The following is a 14,615-nucleotide window of genomic DNA, read 5'->3' as shown; positions in this document are numbered from 1 at the left end:
TTTTTATAGTTGTATTGTTGAGTGATAATTATTATTAGCTGATATATCCCAGCAGCCACTGTGCCAACTACGCCATTTAACAGAGGTTTGCACTCAGGCTTGTGAAGAGCCCTCAGTGGAGGAAGTTCAGACAAAAGGCTTTGTGTTCATCCAATGACAGCTGAGTCTGCCTGAGAAACACAGGGCAGCAGAGGTAAAGGACTCCTTCATGACTGTGAATATGGTTTTAGTTGTGCTTTAAAAGGATTTCAAACTGCTGCTCTCACTGCAGTCACTGCCTGTAGTTCTGTTTCTGTCATGGATACGCCGATCTGGTTACCTATTGTTTCTTTTCCTGGGTTTTGATGAACTATTAGAACAAGAACCATTCTTGTCCTTGAAACAGTTAGGAGTAATGAAGTAAATTCACTTTACCAACTCTGAAAGATTTTACTTGGATTAGCATACACCAATGTAATTCAGCTGAGCAACCTGTTTTAGCAGGCTTAAAGGAACTGCCTGTTTGTGTATGTATTTGACATCTTTTTAAGCTGCCCATGAGAATCTATTCCTCAGCACACATTGAGGGAAAACACAATTATCAAAGAACACAGAAATCATACTTTTCACTTAATAGGCAGAAAACAGATGCACAGGAGATACTTAGTGTCAGGCATTTATTGTAAACGCTTAATTCTCAGAGCAGCTGCAGGGCCTCTTGGCAATTCTCTTGCTATCCCACTTCTGCTACAGGGAGCACAGCAACACATCCTTATTGCACAGGGCAGTGTTTTGCTTAATATTGGCCAGTTATTGCCAGGTGTAACAGGTGCCATCAGGAAACAACACTGCTGTTCAAGAGCACTGTAAAATCAATCCACTTATTCCCCAGTGGAGATGGATTACTAATAAAATCTCATTTACCATTCCCAGTGAGGGTTCAGAACGTAAAACAGTGTTTGGGTAAAGTACCTTATATCTAGTTGAAATAAGGAGCATTTTCTAGCCAACCTTTATATGTGAAAATTCTGTAAGTTTTGCAAAAATGTACTGAAAAGTCACTGTCTAAAATCATGCTCTAAGGGTAAAATCTTTGTAATCCTCTAGGAAAACTTAGATTTATTGTTTGAACATGACTAGAATGAAACATTTATCATTACTTTTTCAAAGACAAAGGGTTTATCTTCTTGAAAGGTATTTTATAAGACAAAATGAACAGACTAAGTGAGTCTATTAGGAATTTTTTTAATAGGCTTTAATATAGGAAATAAACTTTATGACAAAACTGAATAACAATCAGTTTCCTAGACCTGTATAAAATCTGGAACTATCAAGGGAGATGCACTATTATGTACATTATTTGACACAGCAACAACTGAGTCTTTGCAGCAGCTCTGGTTCTACAGCACTCTTCCAGCTTCTGCTGCAACCCCAGTCTTCCTGACTGCTCTGAAAGCCAGTAGCAGCTCTCCAAACACTGCCTTCCCACCTGATCTGTTACACATAGTCTGTATTAAAATCATAGGCATCATCTTCATCTGCTGGTTTATCTAAGCTGAAGGACAGTGACCTGGAACGTTCATTTCCTGAGAAGAGAAAATCATGTGTTAGTGAAACCAGTGCAAATCCTGGAGCTTCCAGAGCCCATCCTTAAGGCAGGGTTCTGAATACACACCTGCCCTCTGCTCTTTGGAATTTGCAGGATTTGTCTGGCGTTTTCCAGGCTTTGCTTTTCTGGTGACCTGAACTTGGCTTTCCTGCAAGGCAGAGGTCAGACATTATTTTAACATCACTGATGAAGTCTCCCATGCAAATAAAACCTAACAGAGCCTGGGGAAAGTATGGATGGCCCCTTGTATAGCCTCACTGCTGAGGCCAAGTGACTTGGAACAATGTTGTTTCCTTAATTCAGGAAAAAAGCCCAACCATAGTGAAACCCTCATTTACCTCTCTGATATCATCATCATCTTCTTCTTCCACATCATCTTCATCATTATCACTTTCTGTGAATTCCTCCTCCTCCTCTTCTTCCTCTTCCTTGCTTGTTTCCATGTTTTCCCGCTCTGATCCTTCCTCTATCACTTTATTTTCCTCTATTGTCCCATTTGTCATTCCAGCTGACTGAAAAGCAATGCTGCTTGCTGGACTGGGGTGCTTTAAAGCTGCAGCAAACACAGAAGTGTCTGTTCAGTTCCTGTCATTTAGCACAGATGCAATGCCCAGCCCCCAAGTGGGGACACTGCAGTTCTGTCCCCTCCCTGCCACACACAGGGCTCCCACACAGGGTTCTGCCACCAAGGCAAGGACAATTCCCTGAGAAAAGCTTCCCCTGAGGCATCTACAGAAAACTGCTAGGAGCTGGAAATCCTGGATTTGAGTATAGGTAAGTTTACCTAAGTGGGTTTAGATTAGATATCAGGAAAACATTCTTTACTGTGAGGATGGTGAGGGCTTGGCACAGGTTTCCCAGAGAAGCTGTGGCTGCCCCATCCCTGGAAGTGTTTGAGGCCAAGCTGGAGGGGGCTTTGACCAACCTGGTCTGAGTGAAAGGTGGCCCTGCCCACAGCAGGGGGAGTGGAACAAGATGGTCTTTAAGGCCCCTCCCAACCTGGCCAAACCATGACTATGGTTAATGGTAGTCCATTACAGGAACGGTCCTACCTTGAACAGTGTTGCTGTTTTCTTGTTCTAGGTTATTTAAATTAAAGCCTTCCTGCATTTCAGCTATTTTTTGTTCTGTAAGATAAGGTGGTGGTTTCTGAAATCCTGGAGGTTGTGAGTAGTACTTTATTCTGGCTCTGAGAAAATAAAAACCAGCATTAAAAAACAACTAAAGATAACACAGTTAAATCACTGTATTTAAAAATAAAACCCAGAGCACAAAGCTCTCAAACTAGTAAGTGTTTAACAGCAGTTCAATAGATACTAAAATCTGACTCTGAAGTTGTCAACAGTATTAAGGGGATAGCCCACTCCTGAGAGGAAAATGCAATGGCACTTTGTCACCACAGATCACCTGCCTGTAAAAGCAGCTGAGTCACTTCAGCAAGGGAGATAGCCACATTCAATTACTGAATCTGAGTTATGTTATTCCTATCCTCAGAATATAGGAACCACCCTCAATTTTCACAAAAGTTTGCCATATCCTTTCCTGTCTAGAAGAGAGCAACATGGACTTTGTTTTGAGAGGAAAGCAGATTTCCTTTACAGAAACTATGGAGTAATGTGCAACAGGTTTTGACTCTTCTCATGTATCCTTCACTACTTCAGAAAATTATGCTTTTTACCCAAGTGAAATGTGAGAAAGGAAGGGGAAAAAAGCAGCCTCTCCTTTTTAAGTGCTTTGCTGAACTCAGTGCTTCTGCTGTGCTGGATTAACAGGGAGAAAAAGGTGAGCAGCACAGAGCAAAGTTCACAGCATACATACCCTGTCCAGTCACAAAGCACTAATTTAGCCATATTTTCTATATCAGGAACGCCTCCCTTTTTCAGCATGCCCCTCTTCTGAGCCAGCAAAGATAAAAACTCTTCAGGGTCTCTGAAATCTGGGATATTATAGTGCATCATTACCTAGGGTAAAAGAAAATGGCACATTTAGAAAGAGATGCCCATCTTTCTCATAGTTTTAGCAGCAAAGAGCAAATAAAGCTGGGTAACAGTGAGGACAGAGTAAGAGAAAAGCTGTTTTTCTCACACATGTGGGAGTAAACATTAGAAAGCAAAATGCCTGCTTCATCAACAAACTCATCTGCCATTCAACCAGACTGGTGGGTGTACAGAGACAGTGTAGGCACAGAGTTTGTGGTGATTGGGATGGGGCTGGCCCAGCCTCATCCCCAGTGGGTCCAGCTGTGAGCAGCACTGACAGCAATGAGCCATGGAGTGCCCAGGGGCACTGAGCAAGCACCAAAGGGAGCAGAGGGCACACAGGGGCACTGCATGAACATGAGGGGATAAAAGGCTGGGCTGAAGAACAAGGGGGGCAGATGCTTGCAGCCTTCTGGAGTGGTAAGGTGTTACTCTGTGTGGGTTGAAGCTTTCTGTTATTGTATGATGGTACTCTGTGTTGTGGCTGTCTCAAATGTGACATCTGCTGCACTAGGACAGCACGCTGGTCTGTGAAAACTCTTCTCAAAGAACTGCAAGGCAATTGGGTTTAGGTTAATTTGCTTGAAACTAGAGTGAAATCAGAGTTGGATCTGAGGTCTTCACTGTAACCTAGGCAATACAGAGGCAGTATCATCATTTTTCACTCTCTGATTCTCTGGTGATGAGATGTTTACTCTGGCTGTCAGGATTGTGGCATGCTCTTCTACCTTCTGTTTGCAAGGATGAAGGCTCACACTTGGCATTGCCACTTTGCATGGTTAGGGAAAGCAGTTCAAAAACTATCAGAATTAGGTACAGCAAAATGAACTTTCATTATTGGGCCTAAGAAACCTACAGAGAAGTCTGATGCAGTGAGAGATGTAGAAGGAAGATGGAGCTCACCTGCTGCTTACTGCAGTGATTTATTATGGCATTTACTCCTTCAAGCACATCTGCTGAGTCTGATCCTTCAGGGTCTATGATACTTCTCAAGGCCAGAGCAAGGGGACTGTTAGAAGGATCTGCAATTATACTTGGACTGTCCAGCATCTTTGTCTGCTTATCAAGGTGCACAGTTTGCATGGACCTGTTCAGAGAAAAATGCACTGTGAGCAGAAAATCAGTGAAGGACTGGTAATGGTGAGGGATGCAAGACACAAAGCTCAGTGTTGGATTGAATGTACTTCATACAGTCAGTTTCAATGTTTTGTCATCATGTGCTTTGTGTAGGATAGAAATTTAAACAAAACATCAAGTTTATACACTGTATCCCCTGGAGAGAGCTTCCATCACACATATTCACACCTTTCATCTTGCAAATTTTAATGTGCATTTAAAACTGCACACTGGTGAGCTTTGCCCCTAATGGACTGAAACACAAACTCATGGTAACTGAAACACAACAAACAAGGAAAGGAACAGCTTTTATCAGACTGAGCTTACTTGGTAACACCTCTTGTCAGGCCAACATTACAAGCACGCTTTCCTTTGAGACTGTTGATTATGCTGCTCTTTCCCACATTGGGGAAACCTGAGGAAAAATCACATAAATCCTTGTAAGGTAAATAAGAAAACAGCTTCTTCCAGGTAGCTTTGCTAAGGTAAGCATCAGTGTGAGATCAGAGTTGGATCTGAAGTCTTCACTACAAAGTAAGACAAAGAATGTATCCTCATTTCTCACACTTGTAGGATTTGTGGTGCTGCATTCCATGGGACTTTTGTCAGGCCTGAGCAAGGCAGGGCCAGTGGAGCACATATCCTGCCTTCTTTGTGCTCCCACAGATCCCTGTGCTACCCATGGAAGTGCACCATGGATCCCTGGCAGCTGAAGCACTACAGCACTGAGAGTCTTAGATCAAAGAACAATGGCTAGAAAGCTCATTAGCAAACCAGGTGTTAGCAGTTTTACCCAGTCCAGTAATACAGAATCCCAAAGCTTTATGGGAGAAGGAAACTCCTCCTGTTTCTCCAAACACTTACCTACTACCCCAACTTGAATGGCTCTGTCCTGGGTCTTGCCATACCCTTGAAGAAGCTTCAAAAGGCATTTGCTTCCAAAATACTGCGAGGTTTCTGAGAAATCAACACGTGCATGTCTTTTTGTGACCTGTTCCTGCTACAGGATTCAAAGGCAAAAAAAAACCCATGGTCAGGAGCTATTACGGAAGATAAAATATGGATACTTAGATTTATTCATCTACTGTAATTTCAGTGGTAAGAATTCTCCCACTGTATTGCAAGGCTCAGTGAGCTTCACTCACTGAATGGTGCTAAAGGCACATCCATCAACCACAGAAGTGCAATCAAACCAGGGAGAAAGGAATTTTAAAGATGTTTCAACATGTGTGACTGCGAACACATGAACTTTTCATGGGACAGCCTGCAGTACTCTTACCATAGTCTTGTCCTTCATCATTGTTGCTGACTTAAAAGCAACAGTTGGAAACTCCTTCTTCAAATAATTCAACCATTTCTCTATGTTGTCCTTTGGCACTAAATCTGGAAAGAAGAGCAGTTCTTTCACTCCTTAAATTAATCTTATCATGACAAATACCATTTGGCTGAGAACTCTAGGATGAAGTACCTGGTACCTTCCCCAAAGGCACACAGAGTCTCTCTTTCTGCCTTAGCAGAACACATCACAATTACATTTCTGGCCTCTGTATTAGGTTTTTAATGCTGGGGTCTGCCTAGAAGACTTTGCATGGCACAGAATTATGTTCTGTGAAGGATTATCCCACAATCCTTGCAAAGGCTACTCTACCACAAAGTTCCCTTTGCTCTTCTTGTTGCTCTTGGTATTTTATTTTCTTTGATTAGCTGCTGGTACTTGGTAATTTCCAGCCTTTTTAGGGAGCTCAGAGTTGGATCTCATGTCTTCAATGGAATCTCAGATTCCTTTAAAATCTTCATAGCTCACCTACCACAGAACCACAGTGCCAGTAGCACTTTGAGAAAACCTGTGTTTCTTACCAATTTTGTTCAGAACCAAGAGCAGCTTTTTGCTCCCTCCAGAGGAAGTGACAGCTTGCTCCAGCTGAGGACACCTGCAGCCCATTGGATCTCTGGCATCCAAAACCTCCAGAACCACATCTGAGGCCTCAAGCACCTGGGTCAGAAAAAAGACAAGAATCCAACAAGACATCACAGACCAGATGACGATTCTGGTATAGCTGTGGCTAAAAAAAATAGTTGTTAACATTTTCTGTTGTAAAATCCCTTACTTCAGTGTTCTCGTTTATCACAGACAAACTCTGTGTTCTAAACAGTAATACAGAAAAAGGAAAATAACAAGTGATCTTATTGCTGACTCTCTAATGATATAAAATGATATCTATATCATTTCATAAAAATAATTTTTATATAAAATATTTTTGATATAAAAATAGTTAAAGCATTTCACCTTCATAAGCTCCCTGCAGAATGATTTCTTAGAATTTTTATTCAGCGGTTTTTTAGTCTTTCCTTTAGATTTGCCAGAGGACTCCTAAAGCAAATAAAAACAAAAGGAAATTATTTAAATGAGAATTAGTGTCTAACACTTGTGTGCATATTCAGCATGAAAATGTAAACTGCTGCCTAAGAAGGTGCAGTTTCAGGATGACTTCTGCAGGTTCAGGGAATCAAAATCATACAGGACCCCTACCTTTCCCTCTGCTTTCTCCTTGACTGTGGCTGCATTCTTTTTAGCTTCCAGCTTCCTCTTCTTTTCATGTTCTTTCTGTCTGTTGAGCTTCTGCTTTTGTTTCAGTTCTTCAAGCTGATTGCAAACAAAAACCCAGGCAAGATAAAACACCTTTGAAGGTGGTAAGGAAGAATGTTCTTTCTCCCCATTCCTCACCCAAGCTCCTGAGCCAGCTCAGTTAGAAGTCCTGGCTGTCCAAATGACTCTGGGACCTCTTTTTTTGCATCCTTCCCAGAGGCAGCCATGCATTAGCTTGATCCCAGTGTAGCAGCTCTGCAGCCACCACTGCAGCTGGCAAATGTCACTTTAGTCCCCACTGCAGACAGCAGATCCCGATTTTCTGTGTAATCACATAATGCCATGATTTAACTCCCAGCACTCTGATGGGACATTTGTGTATCCCAGCAGCACAGGGAATTCTGCCTGCATTACAAATGACACTTCCAGCATGTTCCCATCCCAGCGAGGAAACAAAACAGCAAATCACTGCACGCTGTAACATGCTGGAAATAAATATATCGTTTTTCCAAAGCACGAGTCTGCTGGGACCATCTACCATGACTGCTGCTCTGAGTGCACACTTATGCACACAGAGCTTCCTTAAAGAAAGGGACGGTGCCAGTTCTTGTTCTCTTTACCCCAGGCTGTATTTTACCCTCTGCTTTCTTTGCTCCACTTCCCGCAGAAGCTCTTCCTTAAACGGCGCAGCACTGGGAATTCCGGGGTCTTTCTTGGGCTTTTTGTGTCCGCGTTTCTTGGCCTCTTTCCGGACTTTTCGGTGGTGTTCTCTGATCTGAGGGCAGGCACAAGAACCGTTCTCAGCCCAAGGCCCGAACTCCGGCGTAGCGGCCCCAAAACCGCCCCACGCCGCGCTGGGCCGGGCCTCACCTTCTTCTGGATCTTGTAGCGCTTGTGGCAGCTCAGCCTCTTGCTCGCCTTCCGCAGCTCTGCAACGCACCGCGCCCGTCAGCGCCGTGTACCGACACGCACATCCCGCCACCGAGCTCCCCCCGCCGCCGCCGCTCCCCCGAGCCCCAGTCCCCGATTCCCGCCTCCTCGATCGCTGCCGCTCGCTCGGCCACGGGCGGCCGCCACCACCCCCCTCCCGGTGCCGGGCCGCCTCCCGCGCCCGCCCCGTCCCGGAGCCCGTCCCGGCGCCGCTCCCGGCGCTCACTCGGCCGCTTCATGGCGCCGCCACGTGCTCCCGCCGGCGGGCGCTGCCGTAAAGCGCGCCGGCGCTGCCCCGCCGGGATGTCGCGCGGGCTCGGCGCGTTGGGCGGCCGGGCGCGCTTTGCGGCAGCGGCGGCGGCGGCACCGGCGGTGTCGGGACGGGCGGTACCGGCGGGACGGGACGGGCCGGGCCGGGCGGACCCCGCGCACCCACCCCGGGGCGGCCGCGGCTGCGGGAGGCGGAGCGGAGCCGGCGGGGTGAGCGGCGCGGGCGGGGCGCGGGCCGGAGCTTGGAGGCCGCTGCCTCCCTTTGTGTGGCGGCGCCGCCCGAGCGCGCGGCGGCCCCGCCGCGCCGGGCCCGGGGCGCCGAGCGCCGCCTGCCCCTGTCACCTGCCCCGAGCCCGGGCCGTGTCGCCGTCCCGGTCCCCGGGCGCGCCTCAGCCCTTCCTCCCCGCCCCGTTCCCGCCGTGTTCCCGTCCCGGCGCCGGGCCGGGCCCGCGGGGTGACAACGGCCGCTGCCGGGGCGGGCCCGGGGACGGCGGCGGCTCCTGCCCGCTGTGGCGGCAGCGCGGGGCGGGCCCGGCGCACAGTCCTGTCCGCCCGGTGCCGGGAAAGGGCTTTTCTTTGTTTCCTGCCGGGGATAACACCGCGCCTCCGGGGCAGGGGCTCCGGCGCCTCGGGGCGGTTCCAGATTTGCCGGCTTTGCTCCTTGTCCCGGTGTATGAAACGATGGATGTGTTTTCCCCCTCGCTTTTTGCCCGCTTTGCCCTTTTACCGTGCCTGGTTGCTGCCAGCCCCCTCTTCCCATCCCGTAGCAGCTTTCAATGGGATCGGTAACCGGGGGAAATTCCGGCTGCGTTTCCCTCCCCTGTTCCCTTTGCTAAATTTACCGTGTTTCGTGTTTCTGGTGGAACGTGGGAGATCCTCATAGCAATAAGTACTACCCGTGGTATCTATTGGCTTTTAGCTCTTCTCTGCCTGGAGGCAGAAAATGAACCTCTAGTGTGCTAGAACGTTTTATTTTAAGTGTATTATGTCCGACGTGTGTAAAACCTGTTGGTGTAGGGAGGTTGGAGTGGGTGACACTTGTGGTCCTCCTGTGTAGGATATTCCCTAGTGCATCACAACACTTCTGTACAGCTTTTGGGAGGGACAGCCTTCCTTCCCCTCGTTGTGTATATCAGTATGTTTGTGAATTAGTAGTGGCCAAAGCGTTTCTTGCTGTGATTTTGTGACATTTTTATGGCTGGTGGGGACAATTACCGAGGAGATGCTCAAGCTGCTGTTGCATTGGAGGTGCTCATTGGTAGCAGTGAAGGTTCTTGGTGTGACTGTTGAGACTTGTGAGCCAGCAGTGCAATTGCAGAAGAAACTCGGGGAGAAAGGTTCTTCAGCAAAGCTGTGTTTCTGTGCACAGCTGAGTTCTCTGTGCTTAGGAGCACGGCAGTTTAGGCAGAAGCTTGTGTTTTGGAACCTCACCTTCAGTGGGTGTTACATCAGCAGGTCTCCCACTGAGTGTTTGTGATGTTGTCCAGACTGGTCTGTGTTTTGCAGGGTTATTAGAGGAGAAAAACGTGTTTTGGAGGCTGTGCATGAGTGGGGAGGGTACCTCGATCACAGCAGTGTCGGAGTGTGGCTGAGAGCCACAGCACTGTGCCTCAGACAGTACACATAGAGCAGCTGACGTGCAGTCTGCAGGCAGCAGCTGCTGGGGAGCTTCCCAAATCTTTATTTAGGATGGGACTGGACTGAGTGTACTCTTGGGTTCCTGGTTGAAGCAGAATTATTGTTTCTGGTAGTCCCTCCTGCCTTTCGTCCACAACCCAAGGGCTTGTGTTTCCCAGCACATGCCTGGTGGAGCCACTTGACTGTAGCCCTCAGATGGAAGTTGGAGGCAGTGCCAAGGCTTGAGGCTGTTGTCAGTTCCCAAAATCAATTGCCTGCTGATAAACCACAGAGCTTCTCTGCATGTCCATGTTATGAGAATGTTCAGAGTGCTGAACCTCTCTGGGGTTTGATTGAAGGCAGGAGTTGGAAGAACTACATAGAAGCAAACATTTTGCTATTAAATGGTTCTGTATATTTCACATGGAATTTCTGTGAAAAAAAATCAGGCTTGGAGACTGCTTAGAAATTGAAACTTCTTTTTAGTGTATGGCTGCATATTTATTGCTTAATTCTGAGTATAAAAATCTACTCTGAAGAATGTTGGAGGTGCATCATCTTAGAGTTTATTAAGTGTTTGTTGACCTTAAGATTATGTTGTTATAAGCACTGTACTGCTTTGCATTCTGTAACTTTTACAGCTTTCTGGTTTGTACTCTCAGGTCAGGTATCACTTCTGTTTACTTTCTGCTCTGCGTGATGAATCATTCTCTAGCAAGTGGCTGTGAAATCTGAAATGCATATTCAGGAACGTTAGAGAAATGTATTTTTACTGTGACAATGACAGAAGTGTCTAGCATTCTGTGTACAAAATTACTTTGTAGAGTTTCTGCTGGGCTAAAAAAAGTTGCCTTCTGTTTCTTGCTTTTTTTCTCTATCACTGTAATTATCCACTTGATTCTTTGATTTTATTCTTTATCTACCTACTCTGAATTTTCTTCCCTCTCTCCTTCCTTTTTCTTGTCTTCCAGTTGTGGCTGTACTAACACCATTACTGGTTTGCCACTCTTAGAGTGTCCCCTTCTCGCAGTATCTGTGCTTGCCCATCAGACACTATGAGGAGATTGGCTTTTCGAGGTGCTGGTTCTACTCTGGTAAATCTGGTAAATTATTGATTGTGTCTCCATCCCTCTGCCTTGGCCTTTTGCTTTTCTTTTTCTTAACTGTTAATTATTCCATCTCATGTGTGTGCCTGAAGTTATCTCTAACAGAAATGCTTTAACGCAGTTATGTCGTGCTGCCATACCTTGTCAATCATCTGAGTGCCTCCTAAAAGAAATCCCTGGATTTGGTTGGAAAATGGGGATGGGTTGGGACAGATGCATCTGTTCTGTGCTCAACCTTTGAGATAGCCACAAATAAAGATACTTTTCTGATGCTGTCCCTGGAAGTTGGGAAAGAGCCAACAACTTGTTCCATAAATTGCCGTAGTTGTTGGATGGTGGTTATTCATTTGTCACTGCTTGTGTTGGTAAATGCAAAACTATGGCCAAAAGAGGAGGGGGCTTTTTCTGCTTCTCCATGGTTGAGCCATTCATCCCACACATAAATTGGGAGTGGGAAGTCCCATGGTGATCCAGACCTTTTTTTCCTCATGAATATAACACAAGGTATTCTGTGGCCCTTTTAATTTGTAATTTGTTTTGGTTGGGTTCTTTTTGGTTTTTTTTTTTTTTTTTGTTTGTTTGGTTTTTTTTGTTTGTTTTTTTTTTTTTTTTGTTTTTTTTTGTTTTTTTTTTTTTGTTTTTTTTTGTTTTTTTTGTTGGTCTGTTTTTTATAGTTTTTAAGTTTGCCATGGAATTAAGTGTTTTTACACCAGAACTGAGCATGTGTCTCTGTACAGCTTTTGTGTTGAAAACAGTGGTTCTTGCTTACTTGTTGTGCATGGGATGCACTGCGAAGAGCTGTTAATTCAGTGTGAGTTTGGGGGGTTCTGCCCTTGCTGTCATTGGTGACTATAAAACTGTAAGAGCATTTTGATTTCCCTTTACTCGGGAATTTCCACAAAGTTGAAGTTTACAGAAATGGTTTAACTGACCTGTAGCATTTGGCAAATGTATCATCAGAAGCTTTGCTAGCTCTGTGGGTGGCTCTCAGCAGAGGGTTTGGGTGCAATGTCAGGGCTTTAAGAACATTTCTGTTCATTATAGAAGAAGTTGGATTCCATGGGTTCCAAGAGGCGAAGAGCTACCTCTCCTTCCAGCAGCGTCAGCGGCGGCGACTTCGAGGATGCCCATCACTCCACCAATGTACCAGGCCCAAGCAGGAAGAGGAGGAGACTTTCCAATCTCCCAACTGTAGATCCTGTTAGTACTTCCATACTGATTGCACCTTTTTTCTTGGGGATACTGTATCCCTGTCTGGAATATGCTGGACTGTAAAATTAATGACCATATGTAGCACATGTACACTGTGCTGAATCTGTTCCTGCCTTGGCTGAGCTTTGTTTAGGACCTCATTCATCTTTGTCTTTGGCTTGCTCCTGGCTCACCACTTTCATGTTTTTCTTTGCTGTTTTGTTTTTGCTGCTTTTCTCTTTTTGCTGATGATTTTAGCAGATGAAGGGATGTTGCAGAATGAGCTGAAATCATAATGTGCAGAAGTTGAGAGCTGTGTCTGCATAGCAAATGCAGAGGGATGAATGGGGAATGGCACAGGCAGTGATTGCCTAAGCGTACAATGCCTCTGCTATGCCTTTGCATGAGCAGTCTAATGTTAATTAACTGCAGGGCAGAAGAACCCCTGTTGTTATTGTAGATGCCTGTAACTCAGAGAGAATTGCACTGAATTAATTTACATTTTGGGTGTTTTACTTAGAATTAGCATTGAAATAAAGCTCCCTGTGTTCAAAAAATAAATGGAGATCCTACAATACCTGGCACACTTGTCAGGTATCCTGCTAAAGTGTGAGGTGCTCCAGTTGCTTCTCACTTCTGCTTTAGGGCATGCTATGGATTAGCAGCTTGTCCTTCCCTTTGTAAGCAGGCTTTTGTTTGTTAACTCCTTAAAATTCTCTCCCTTTTCCTTATTTCATTGTTCTTGCTTTTCAGATTGCTGTCTGCCATGAGCTCTACAACACCATCAGAGACTACAAAGATGAGCAGGGCAGGCTCCTTTGTGAGCTCTTCATCAGGGCACCCAAGAGAAGGTGAGGCCACAGGTCTAGTTAAACCTTGAACCTGGGATTTGATCAGGGAGAAATGGAAATTGATAAATACTTCAGCAATCATTTGTGAAAAATCTGAGCTACATTTGTCATTGTTTCACATCAATGTTTGATCCAGGTGTTTGATGTAATTATTCAATGGGGCATGCTTACATTGGTGCTCTTTTTCAGGGGAAAAAAAAGGGTACACTCAGTTAATTTAAAATGTTTCTTGTGGCACCTGCTAAAACATCCATGCCATTGATTATAAGATATTCTATATAAGTGGTGGGATGTAATATAAGGACACAGCTTGGGAAGGTTAATAGAAGTGACCCTTGAAAATGCAGTAGCTAAGTAAGAGGCTGAATTTTCTCTTAAACTTAGAAAATTGAGGCCAGTAGCAGAACATACATGAAGTGAGCTGACTGATAGAGCACTGTCCAGATCTTTTAGCTGTAACAGAAATGTATTGGAACTCTCTTTGGTTTATTCAGTCATAAACATGCACAAGCTTTAGTGCTGTGGTTTGGTTTTACTGCTTGGGATACGATGCCTGTTTTTTGTTATTGCAACAGGAATCAGCCAGATTATTATGAAGTGGTTTCTCAGCCAATTGATTTAATGAAAATCCAACAAAAGCTGAAGATGGAGGAATATGATGATGTGAATGTGCTGACTGCTGATTTCCAGCTTCTCTTTAACAATGCAAAGGCTTACTATAAGGTGAGCAAACAACATGTAAATGTTCAAATCCATTGTAAAAGGAATAGAGATATTCAAATTCTGCCTTGGTTTGACCAAAACCTCTTCAGTTTAGCCTGAAGTATTACTGGTAAGAGGACAGCACATATTGCAGTTATTTGCATATATCTCCATAATGTTGACTGTATCTTTCTAAGTTGTCCTGCTATGGCAGTTTTTCTGTGGAAAATCATAAAATAATGTGGGGATGATCTTCATGTAGTTTTCCAAAAGAGATCAAAAGCAAAAATGGAAATATAAACTGAGAAAAGTATTCCTCTTTCAAAACCTTCTCATTTTACAACACCCTCTGTGTAACCCTTTGAAATGGAGAAAGATTTCTTTTTTTTTTTTCCCTCCCAGAAGGAAAAGTTTATGCTAACAGCAAGCTTATGATTGGAGTGTTGAATCTTTCTCTTCCATTTTTCACTTAATAAAATAAAAAAAATGGCACATTGACTGTCATGGTCAGTAATGATAGATGTGAATGTAATGTCATCAAGACAATCCCATGGCAATTCCCCTAAAACTGAGTGTGTGTTTTATTGTGGACATAATGGGTTTTATTGGAATTTTCATAAGTAAGCGGGGAAAAATTGGATTAATCTTGTTTAATGAAAGGCTATGTTAAAACCATAA

General features: G+C 44.7%; 2 protein-coding genes and 4 non-coding genes across 15 annotated transcripts in view; 1 reads left to right on the top strand and 5 right to left on the bottom strand.

Moving 5' to 3' along the window:
- Positions 1-637: 637 nt before the first annotated feature.
- GNL3 (G protein nucleolar 3) lies at positions 638-8,466 on the bottom strand. The gene is made up of 15 exons (XM_053953823.1): positions 8,427-8,466; positions 8,141-8,199; positions 7,908-8,045; positions 7,214-7,327; positions 6,971-7,054; positions 6,541-6,676; positions 5,963-6,066; positions 5,548-5,683; positions 5,011-5,098; positions 4,471-4,654; positions 3,407-3,549; positions 2,641-2,777; positions 1,927-2,141; positions 1,655-1,736; positions 638-1,565 (listed from the first exon to the last, which is right to left on the bottom strand). Exons 1-15 carry the CDS (start codon positions 8,437-8,439, stop codon positions 1,477-1,479), a joined length of 1,722 nt encoding a protein of 573 aa, XP_053809798.1. The 5' UTR covers positions 8,440-8,466; the 3' UTR covers positions 638-1,476.
- Positions 4,154-4,230, bottom strand: LOC128794403 (small nucleolar RNA SNORD19). The gene has a single exon (XR_008433082.1). It is a non-coding gene; the product is annotated as a small nucleolar RNA SNORD19 (small nucleolar RNA).
- LOC128794404 (small nucleolar RNA SNORD69) lies at positions 4,721-4,796 on the bottom strand. Its single transcript, XR_008433083.1, has one exon. It is a non-coding gene; the product is annotated as a small nucleolar RNA SNORD69 (small nucleolar RNA).
- On the bottom strand, positions 5,174-5,246 carry LOC128794402 (small nucleolar RNA SNORD19). Its single transcript, XR_008433081.1, has one exon. It is a non-coding gene; the product is annotated as a small nucleolar RNA SNORD19 (small nucleolar RNA).
- LOC128794401 (small nucleolar RNA SNORD19) lies at positions 6,413-6,485 on the bottom strand. The gene has a single exon (XR_008433080.1). It is a non-coding gene; the product is annotated as a small nucleolar RNA SNORD19 (small nucleolar RNA).
- A 130-nt stretch (positions 8,467-8,596) lies between the features above and the next one.
- The window catches only part of PBRM1 (polybromo 1), a 56,049-nt gene continuing 50,030 nt past the window's right edge, over positions 8,597-14,615 (top strand). For 3 of the 10 annotated variants that reach the window (XM_053953814.1, XM_053953809.1, XM_053953816.1), the window contains exons 1-4: positions 11,077-11,181; positions 12,238-12,393; positions 13,138-13,235; positions 13,811-13,958. In XM_053953814.1, the coding sequence (XP_053809789.1) occupies positions 11,143-11,181; positions 12,238-12,393; positions 13,138-13,235; positions 13,811-13,958 (441 nt within the window). In that variant the 5' untranslated portion in view covers positions 11,077-11,142. Of the gene's footprint in view, positions 8,681-11,075; positions 11,191-12,237; positions 12,394-13,137; positions 13,236-13,810; positions 13,959-14,615 lie in introns of those variants that run through there. The other 7 variants (XM_053953813.1, XM_053953808.1, XM_053953815.1 and 4 more) reach the window with 6 other exon arrangements.

The sequence above is a fragment of the Vidua chalybeata genome, chromosome 12 (assembly GCF_026979565.1).
Source record: "Vidua chalybeata isolate OUT-0048 chromosome 12, bVidCha1 merged haplotype, whole genome shotgun sequence".
In the NCBI taxonomy this organism is placed as follows: Eukaryota; Metazoa; Chordata; class Aves; order Passeriformes; family Viduidae; genus Vidua; species Vidua chalybeata.
The sequence above is the reverse complement of the archived record's forward strand: the minus strand, read 5'-3'. Positions and strand labels throughout refer to the sequence as shown.

Bases quoted from the DNA above. Each gene is read 5' to 3' on its own strand.
- GNL3 (XM_053953823.1), bottom strand. The intron at 7,055-7,213 runs GTAGGGGTCCTG...TATTTGCTTTAG, and splicing joins AGGAGAAAGCAGAGGGAAAG to GAGTCCTCTGGCAAATCTAA. The intron at 6,067-6,540 runs GTAAGAAACACA...TCTTCTTTCCAG, and splicing joins CTTGGTTCTGAACAAAATTG to ATTTAGTGCCAAAGGACAAC.